The sequence below is a fragment of the Haemaphysalis longicornis genome, unplaced genomic scaffold, assembly GCF_048455015.1.
Source record: "Haemaphysalis longicornis isolate Haplotype H1 unplaced genomic scaffold, Haemaphysalis longicornis Haplotype H1 scaffold_1, whole genome shotgun sequence".
Taxonomy (NCBI): Eukaryota; Metazoa; Arthropoda; class Arachnida; order Ixodida; family Ixodidae; genus Haemaphysalis; species Haemaphysalis longicornis.
The window spans coordinates 317,079,754-317,089,760 of record NW_027526203.1 but is presented as its reverse complement, the minus strand read 5'-3'; the positions used below and the strand labels follow the sequence as shown (position 1 = coordinate 317,089,760).

The 10,007-nt window shown below is 47.2% G+C and overlaps 1 protein-coding gene across 2 annotated transcripts in view; it reads right to left on the bottom strand.

Annotated features, from left to right (window-relative positions):
* Positions 1 to 21: 21 nt before the first annotated feature.
* LOC144150968 (histidine ammonia-lyase-like) overlaps positions 22 to 10,007 on the bottom strand; it is a 61,228-nt gene continuing 51,242 nt past the window's right edge. For both annotated transcript variants that reach the window (XM_077682271.1, XM_077682276.1), the window contains one exon: positions 22 to 328. In XM_077682271.1, the coding sequence (XP_077538397.1) occupies positions 118 to 328 (211 nt within the window). In that variant the 3' untranslated portion in view covers positions 22 to 117. The remainder of the gene's footprint in view (positions 329 to 10,007) is intronic.

Here is a 10,007-nt window from a genome sequence, read left to right as displayed (position 1 = left end):
CAGGACAGTGACATTCTCATGTTTAGACAGATTTTGTAATCATCTTTTAATAAATGTAAAAGAAACAAATGGGGCGTGCATTGGGGTCCATCTGGCCAGAACCCTGGCCCTGTTCTTCTAGTAGTCGTGGTTGTCCATCTTGCGCTTCTTGCTTGAGCTTGCCACGCTGATCTCGGACGTGGTTGGAGAAGGCATTCGCGTCTCCTCCTCCTGCACCGTGAAGTAGTGGTCCATGTGGGGCTTTACCATGTCCCAGATGCGCGCCTGCTTCAGCAAGTCTGTGGCCGCATCAATGTCGGGTGCCATCACTCGATCCTTGTCCCAGCACCTGTAAGTGGAGTAGCCGTATAATGCGCTCAGTTATTGCTCTGGGTAACAAGCCTGGAGACGGCTAGAGCAAGCACAGCAGTGAGATATCGTGGCCTTAAATATTACCACACAAGCAAAAGACAGTATGGCAGGCAAGACTATTAGGCGACGTTAAAGTAGCTCTAGTGCAGAAGCATGCATGAGTAGGAAAGGGAGCTTCTGGTTCTCTTCTTTTGACCTATCGCCACCTCTCCCCATATTCACTGCCATCTGGGGCAGATGGAGTTTCGATTGGATGCAAGCAGTCGCGGTTGAAAAGCACTGGTTAGTGTGAGTGGGGGCTATAATGACTTACTATTTATTTTTAGTCTTTTTTATTTTTTTTTTATCAGTTACTATTATCATGGCAGAGATCTCTGCTCAGTGGCTTTTAAATGTGTACATTTTAATGACATCTTTAACTACAGGTTAGAAAACTGCAAGTTATCCCTGTAGGAATAACTTTCAAGGAGTATGTTAGACCCACCATTGAACAACTTCCAGCTCGCGTGTGTCAGCACAGAAGAGGTAAGAAATGCTGGGTAGCCAGGTCAGAAGAGTTAAAAAAATGTTGCTGATCTTTAACCTCCAAGTTGACCCACTACTGTGATTCAGTGGCTAAGGTGTACATAGGTTCTATCCCGGTTGTGGAGGTCGTTTTTCTGATGTAGGCAAAAAATTAAAACCGCCCGTGGGTTGAGATTTTGGCGCACATTTAAGATCACCGGGTGGTCTAAATTAGTCCGTAGCCTTCCACTACGGCATGCTTAAGAGCCCAGGTGTGTAGCATCGGCACGTTACACCCATGAGATTTTAAAACTGAATTTAACCTCCTCTTAAGGCACACGGGTCTTTGGGACCGAAAAAGTGCCAAAAAATGCACTTTTCATAAGCATCATTTTTGAAATGTTCAGGTCTTTTTCTCCCGGTTTGCGAAGTTTTTCCTCTGAAAAGTCGGTACTTGAGCAGTAACAGCAACTTATAAAAGCCCTACAAGGCCGATTCTTCAAGATTCCGACGCCAAAATAACTATTATAATTCCTCACTGCTGCGCAACGGGCGGTATCGCAGCGATCTCGGTCTCGTTTGAAAGAGCGAACTTCGGTCTTCAATTTCTCGCCACTGCGGTTCCTGCCCGCTCAGTCGTAGAGTGGGAAACACGCGCCAAAAAAAGCAAAAATGCGCGTTCCTATTCGCCGGCGAGCGCACGTGACTAGACAGCGCGATGCGATTGGCTGAAGGCGGCGTCTGTCGTCTGCTCCATGCCGTTGTCGGCGCAATCAGGCGCCATATTGCTCGGGCTCTGACTACGACGTTTGCGATGTGGAAGGCCGGAAGAAAATCCTGCACGAAGAACCCGTATGGCAAAAAGAAAAAGAAATGCAACCTCGAGAATCTCAGAGGCCGCTCCACACCAGCGAGGAGCGATGAAGGAGATAGCGACCGACCTTCCGTGGTTGGCGACGACGCGCTTGTCAACGTAGGCCTAGCGCCTCCGCCGACCGCTCATAACGCCTCCGGCAGTGGCCGCATCCGTCTCGATACAGCAATGTTGCACCCGTTACAAGTGGCAGAGGTGCGTCAAAACGCGGAAAACAAGCTGCACGAGCTTTCTTCAACTGGAGCTACACAACGGAAGTGCAGCCTGTTGGGCGACCCTGACAACGCCGCAGCCACGCCGCTGGACGAAACATGGTTCATGATCGTCACTTTGACCGAGCTGAACGAACTGATGCGCGCAGTGAAATGCAAGTTGTGCTCCGGTGATGTGGAAATCGGCAAGGAGGACAGGGAGTACGGCCTCGCCGTAAAGCTAGTGCTCAAGTGCGCGAACTGCGGCGACGTGTCGACGGCGTGGAGCTCGCCGCGCGTTGACGGCGAGAGCAAGGCGAAGCCGTTTGCCATCAATGTTTTGGGCGCGCGCGCCATGCAGTCGACTGGAAAGCAGCAAACGGCGTTCAACGACGTGTTTTCGTCGATGAACATTTCTTCGCGCGGCCTGCACAACAAAACGTGGCAGAGCTACGTGAAGACTAAACTGACGCCCGCAGCTGTTCGCGCATCGCAGAAGGTGACTGCAGATTGCGCACGATCAGTTCGGCAACTGTACGCTGAGCTCGACCTTGCAAACCCGGGCAACATCGCCGTGTCGTACGACGGCTCCTGGATGACGAGGGGACACTCGTCGCACATCGGAGTCGGCACGGTCATCGAGTTATTCACGGGGCTCGTGCTCGATTATGTCGTGCTCTCCAATTTTTGCGCCGGCTGCGAGCGGGCGCCCAAAGAGAGTGACCCTGCCTACGAAGAGTGGAAGGCGAAGCACCTCTGCCAGAGAAACACCACCAAAAAAGCTGGGGAAATGGAAGTGGAGGCTGCCCTCATTCTCTTTCAGAGGTCGTGGGAGCGTCATAAGCTCAGGTACACCACAGTGGTTTCGGATGGTGACTGCCGCACCTACCTCGCTTTGACGGATGCAGATGTTTATGGCTTCATTAAGATCCTCAAAGAGGAGTGCGTGAACCACGTGCAGAAGAGAATGGGCACTCAACTGCGCAACCTCCCAAAGCAGAGGCCAGCTGGCTCAGAGAGCCTCAGTGGTAGGGGGCGGCTGACTGGCGACCTGATCAACAAACTGACCTCCTACTTTGGCTGGGCTATCAAGTCCCACAAAGGGGACGTGCCAGCCATGCACAAGGCTGTGATGGCCACGTACTATCACATGACATCCAATGATGCAGTGTCGAACCACAGCCTCTGCCCCACTGGTCCTGACTCGTGGTGCCGCCATAACGCTGCCAAGGCCAAAGGGGAGCCAGCCCTCAAGCACCGCTTGCAACCTGCCCCCTCACGTCTGCGAGGCCTTGCTTCCTGTGTATGAATGGCTGGCGGACCACAAGCTGCTTGAGCGGTGCCAGCGCGGCAAGACGCAAAACAGCAATGAGAGTCTTCACTCAGTGATATGGTCGCTGGCTCCCAAGGAGCGCCACGCATCGCTTCACAGTGTGGAAGCTGCGGTCGCAGAGGCTGTGATGCGATTCAATGCCGGAAGCCAGTTGGCATCATCAAAGATCCTGCAGGAGCTCAACATGACCGTTGGCACACTAAGCAGCACACACATGGCCGAAAAGGACCGCCGGCAAACCAAGGACTCTTCCTGCAGGCGGACATCCGCAGAAAATGTGCAGCGGACCCTCAAGAAGAGGCACCTGGGTGGTGCCAGCAGTCAAGATGACTATGCTGCAGGGGCCTACTAGTTGTTTCGTGCAAAAAAAGTACTCCACCTTCTACTGTTTGCATTAAACATAGCACCGCTACGTTTTTTGCCATTTTCTCAAAATGCATATTTTTGACGTATAGGAACTTCTCGAGAGGCATACCTCAGCACGTAGGCAGCTAGAATGATAATTTTTCTTTCAGCAGGAAGCTGAATGTTTAAACCATGTGGTATGGGAAGCAGATTTTGCATTTTGTGTTTCAGTAATTGTTTAATTAGCATTATTTTTAATTGGTTAGCAGCAGTACTTCGAACCTAAAAGTAAGAATTGATGGAAACTTGTATGTGATTGTAAAACAAAAAAACTGCTTTCCATACAACCTTCTACACAACTTCTAGTATCTATTCATGCCTTGCTTGTAATTTTTTATTGATTAGTTTTTTCTCCATTGTTCTCAAGAACAATCGATAAAGATTTCTAATTATCTCGAAAACTAAATGTGTTACATCAAAACTAATTGGATATTTGAAATCAGCTAAAAAATCTGAACAAGCCCATAAAGTTTCATGAAGATTGGTTGGAAAACAAAAAAAAGTTTCAAAGACCAGTGTGCCCCCTTAACAGCACCGAGTGTTTCTTGGCTCATGTAAGGGCAGATTTTATAATGTCGCAACCCGTCGCCATCGGGTTGATTTGTTAGGATTACCCTCTGTAGTCGCAGTAGAACCTCGTTCACTCAACTTGATATATTAACGTGAACGCCTTTAAAGTCCCAAAGTCATCACCTATATCGTTACATAAATTTTTGCCCACATCTCCAAAGGTTTTGGGGGCTTGCCCATATAAGTGTAATTATTTCCTGCAAAAGTTTAAAATTAAATTTTTACTCTGATGTGTGTTGCCACTTACCATGAAACTGACAGTTTCTGTGAGTGGCAAATTACCTTCCCTGGAGTTGTGTCAAGTAAGCAACTGAGATTGAGAGGAAGGTACACCCAAGAAAGAAAATTCATTCAGATTTTTTCTTATTTTCGTGGAATATAATGACAACGAGAATAGGTCTATACAGATGAACACAAATGATTGTATATGTGTGTGTGTGTGTGTATATATATATATATATATATCATTAAAACAGCGGCAAAATGACACTCAGAAAATGGGGACACAGGATGTGTGCCGACTAATACCTGTAAATTTATTCCACAAGAAATGCATATATATAAATATGTGAGAAATGAAAATTTACACAGGTCGCATTTTCTTGCGCATGGCGGCAAGCAAATGCAAGAAAAAATTTGCACGTGCCCGGAGCTAATCACAAGGCACCAAACAGGAAATTAACCTTCTATCTGACAACCTCATTGAAGCCTGGCTGATATGACTAATTCTTTGCGATGTGAAACGCTTCTGCTATGTCGCGGGTCGGTTAATCTCTATGTTTAAGAACCACATCCATGCCACGGGGGCACGGGATGCATTCAAATGAGCCACAGTGAGCCGATAATCGACAGCGGTCGGGAAGAAGAAAAAAGTTCCCAGTCATCCCTTATCAGCACCAGTTGCCTCATGGCTTGAAGAATGTAGTGGGCTGGTATGGCATTGATATGGTTTTTTCAAAATAAATTTGCATGGCAACGCAGCTATGTAAGTGGGGTGGGTGCAAGATAAGGTAAAACGTTTCTTTTGTTCAATGTAGACTAAAGCCACTGTACTCTTCTATCAGGTGGGATCCGTGTACATGGTCAAAGCTGGCTGATACCTTAATATACGCCTGCAGGACCATAAGAATAACCTCAGGAAGGATGCGCACTGTATGGATGCATCCCGTGATTCAGTGACACAGAGGTGGTTTATAAACATAGGGATCGGCTTACTGGCGAGATTAGCGTCACTAAATAAGCTATGTAGTGACGCTAGGCGAGATAGTAGAAGCATTTTACATTGCAAAGAACAGTCGAAATCAGGTTGTCAGATAGGGAAGCTAACTTTCTGGTCAGCACCATAGGATTAGCTTTGCGCATAAGCAATATTTGTTTTCTTGTATTTGCTTGCCGTCTACGCAAAGAAATGTGCTGCCTGTGCATTTTCATTTTTCAAGCTTCGATACATATTAGACGTGTACAAATATGATATTTCGGACTGTGAATTGAACATGAATAGTAAAGCTCGACTGCATATTGAATCGAATAATTTCAAACATGAATAGTGAAAGCCGACTTCGAATCTAATCTAACTTTTTTGAATACAAATATTTTTGCTTTAGTTTGTAGAGAGACTCTAAAGCATAGTTACAAAAAATGATAACTTAGGCATTTGGGACTCAAGACGTGTGACTGGTAAGCCTGCCACGATGGCTCAGTGGTTACGGCGTTGTCCCGTTGAGCCCAATGATGCGGGTTAGATTCTCAGACGTTGCTGCTGCTTTTGGATGGGCACACAAAAGCAAAAACAGGCCTCAAGTTAACGATGCCCAGGTGGTCAAAATTAACCCGGAGCTTTCCACTACAGTGCGCCTCATAGCCTAGGTGTAGGCTTGGCACATAAAATTCGAAATTTGAACTTTTGAAAAAGTGTGAGAAAATGGTACAAAAAGTTAAAACTAACAGGTTAAGACACAATGCCAAAGCAGTGCAATGAAACTTTTAAATGCGTGTTCCTAAACATGCGGCAAATACAGGAAGTACTTAAATTTGTCTGGCAACAGTACCTCCAGTCATGGAAAAAAGGCCCTTGCTAGCCATAGGCCAACAAGTAATAACTCATGATTTCTCACTGATGCCAGTATGGTGACGGGAAACTTTTCAACTTATACTATGTATGTACACATTTAGTGTTCCACTTCAGCTATAGTACATCAGAGTCAGCAAACCCTTGTTTCTTGCAAGGCTTACACATGTTAGGCATTTTTGCACAGCTTTTGCGTCGTGCAGAAAAGCCCGCCCTTGGGGGCATGCCGTGCGTTGACGCTTTCAAAGTTTTGGCTGCTGCGGTGTATGCCATATCGTGCGCACAGTTGACTGACTCCTTGTTGACCGTGCTTGCCGCAGTCCCGCGTGTTCCCGCCTGCAGAGACGCTCCGTGTTTTTCAGCGTTATTCATACCTTGTAAACGATGCGGTATATTGGCAAACTCAGCTAAGCTCTTGTGACAGATTGCAACAATCGACACTCGTCCCTATTACAGGCCAACTGCACTCAAATTTTTCTTTGCCCAATTTTGATCCGAATAAGTTGTTTATGTGGTAAAAATCACCATGGCAAAGTTCTAAGCCAGATACCCACTTAGCACAATAACTGCAAGCGTTCCAAGTTGTTCCGAGCAGATGACGTTTGCACTTGGCGGAGAGTCGCCGAAACAAGTTCTGCATGGCCTGTGACGGAGAAGAGGAACTTGTCCTGTGGAGCTCGTGCTTGTCCGGGCGTCTGGCATGGCACACTGCTGCGCGCAGGGATGCATTCTTTGGGGATTTCTCTGTTACATTGCCACGCTGTCCCACCATCAGCACTACATGTTTTAAAACTAACTGCATGGGTAGCAATATCTGCAGCCCTTTAGAAGCCAACAAACTATGCACACGTTTGCGATGTTTCTGGAGTTAGCAATGCCTTTTTACTTGAAAATAATATTTTTACTCATAAAAATAGCTCAAAAGGTGCACTAAACCTGTCCATTTATCATTCGTGTTGCATCTGCCACAAAAAATCTTTTATAAATCCTTGGCCACTTGTACTCCAACGAGCACTATTTGCTCTATCTGGGCTGGCCCCACTCCACCTCGAACGCTTAGACACCTCCAAAGGTTGGACGACCTGACTTGAGTTGTTGTAGGCACCGGTAGAAACACTACTAGTGCTACCTTTTTCTCCCTCGTTAAGTGAACTAGAACTAGCCTTGCTCATTTTAATAAATATATCCGCACAAATATCGGCCGTTGTCTTCGCGAAGTGCAAAAGCTAACGAAACTGCACCTTGGCAGAATGTTAGTCGAAGTTCTTCTGTGGGAATAACAGCACGCGAATTCGGAGGCTGCTGCGAGCGGCCGCCGGCACGGACACGCCCGCTTCCGTTCCATCACCTATGTGACATCCGACCGCCCGTAATGGGTGCCTTTTCTTTCAGTTTCTGTTCCGAAAACGCCAATCTTAACAAGCCGTTTGCGTCGCCCGCGTTCCTGCTTGAAATGCAGTATTTTGCAGCTAGAACTCTGTTTATGTGTACCATGACATAATTTTTACGTTGGTGAAAATTTCAGTGCAGTTGGCCTTTAAGATACACCGTGCCGCCACTGCTGGAGTGCCACTCGCCAGAACCGCCGAAACGTGCACCCGCGTTTCCCCTAGAGCTGGGAACGCTTATTGGCTACAGCATTTAAAGGGGCCCACCAATAGTGGCGCTGTACTGTTCAGTGCCTCGTGTGCCATGGGGGCTGCGTCCGGCAGAATGGCGACGAGGATTTTCAGGTAAACAAGGGAAGAAAGAACGATATTTTTTGCATGTTTGTGCGGCCCCTGCTTTACGCAGAGGTGTGATATTTGGTGTAGATGTTGTCGTGAAGAGGTACCAGAGCGATTGCATGATTGAAATGGCGACCTTGGGAAGCCTATTTAAAGCCCCTTTAAAGGAGGCAATGAGGCACTGTGTCCTAGAATAAAAAAAATCGAAGGTGCGGTCTCTTTGTCCATCGGCTACATGGGTAGGGAGTTATGAAAGACCTAGTGTGACAAGAGAGTGTTTTTCGGGTTGAGTCTGCTGGGCTTGGACTTAGGTTTGTCTCATGAAAGCAAGAAATGATGGTCCAAAAGGTTTGAAACACTTAAAATGAACAAACAAGTGAGCGCAAATCACAACGGCAGTTAAGCACATAGTTGACATAGATGAGTCCTCTTACAGCTGAAGTAAATCTGGGAAAATCCACTTATGTGTACAATACAAGGCCATGCATGTGCAGCTTCCCGTCACACAGCCATGCACACGTCTGAAGGTTAAGGCGATTACATGAAAGGGAATGCAGAGAATATTTCTAGAGGGGGGAAGGTTGGGCTATGGCAACTGATACTGTTATTGGGGTCTTTCTGCTCCCGTGATCATACAATAAAGGCGTGTTTCTGTGTGGGTATGACTGACAAGTCATCTTCCAGTCTCTGCATGCTTGTGCTAAAACGACAGCAAAGTATTTGTCCTTGTGGTGTGGTGGGTAAGTAACTTTCTAGTCATTCTACTAGTCAGATAGAGTGCCTCTGGTTCCAGTAGTCATGACGCTCGACTTGATGGCACTGTTTTATGCAAACACTGATATGAGACATTGAGTTGGAGTGAGGGGGGAGGAGGGGCGTAACCATAGATGCACTGATGGGATGTCCTGCTCACAGTCTATGAGCACACGTGATGGTAGGTGCACCTGTTCAAAGGACACCACGCTGTCTTTTCTTTCTTCTTTCTCTCCTAAGGGTCAGGCTATCACCTCCCTCCCGCCCCATTTGGTGTATCCAAGGTTCTATATTACTTTTTTTGCTGGTGTCCACATCTTTTTTTCAGAAAGATGGCTTGTCTATCAATTGTTTCAGTTGTGCTAGGATATGAGATGCATCAAGTGGCCTTGAGGTACTTGCTTAGAACCAAGATTGTAATACAAAAGAAGGCAGTCATCACATTTTTAGAGCTAAGTGATGTGTGCACAAACAAGCAAATTTAAATTCACCTGCAACAAAAGAGAAATTTGAGGCAGGTGATTGAGATTCATATTTAAACAGCACAAACTCTATCCTCTTTGTCTCATCTATCTGTGATTTTTATAAATTTACATTACCTGGAGCTTAAAGGCCAACTACACTCAAATATTCGACCTCTTTAAACCCCTATTTTCGTATAGTCTGCTTAAAAAGAAAGCAACATGCAAAATTCAACAGCTGAAATACCGCGTGGACGCCGCAACCGGTCAGCGAAAATCGGCGATTTTGAAACCGAAACCGAGGAGAGCGCGGTCATTGTGACGTTGCAGCCGTCCAGCGAGCGGCCGGACAGTCACCAGCTCGGGAGAAAGTCGGCGCGCAAGCTCTACGCGCGCACGGGGTAGCACATGGGTGAAGCGTGCGCAGCAGAGCTCGACGCTCGACCGGTTCTCCAGCTGCGTGGCTGGACAGGAATAAGGCCCCGTTGGCTGGAACGTCACAGGCGCGTCCACGGCCGGGCTGGAGGAGCGGCGGGCGCGCACGCTCGCCGCTCCTCCAGTCCGGCCGTGGCGCGTCATGGCTGTTTACGCGATCTGCCGGCAGGTGCAGCGTGGTCTGCGGCAGAGCTTTTGTAAACGCTTCTGACTGATTAACGCGGCGTTTCACGGGCTACCACTCTTGTCCTACACATTAAAAATAAATTTGGTCGTGGTAAAATTTGAGTGCCGTTGACCTTTAATGTTGCTTTAACATTTTGGTACAGTGTGAT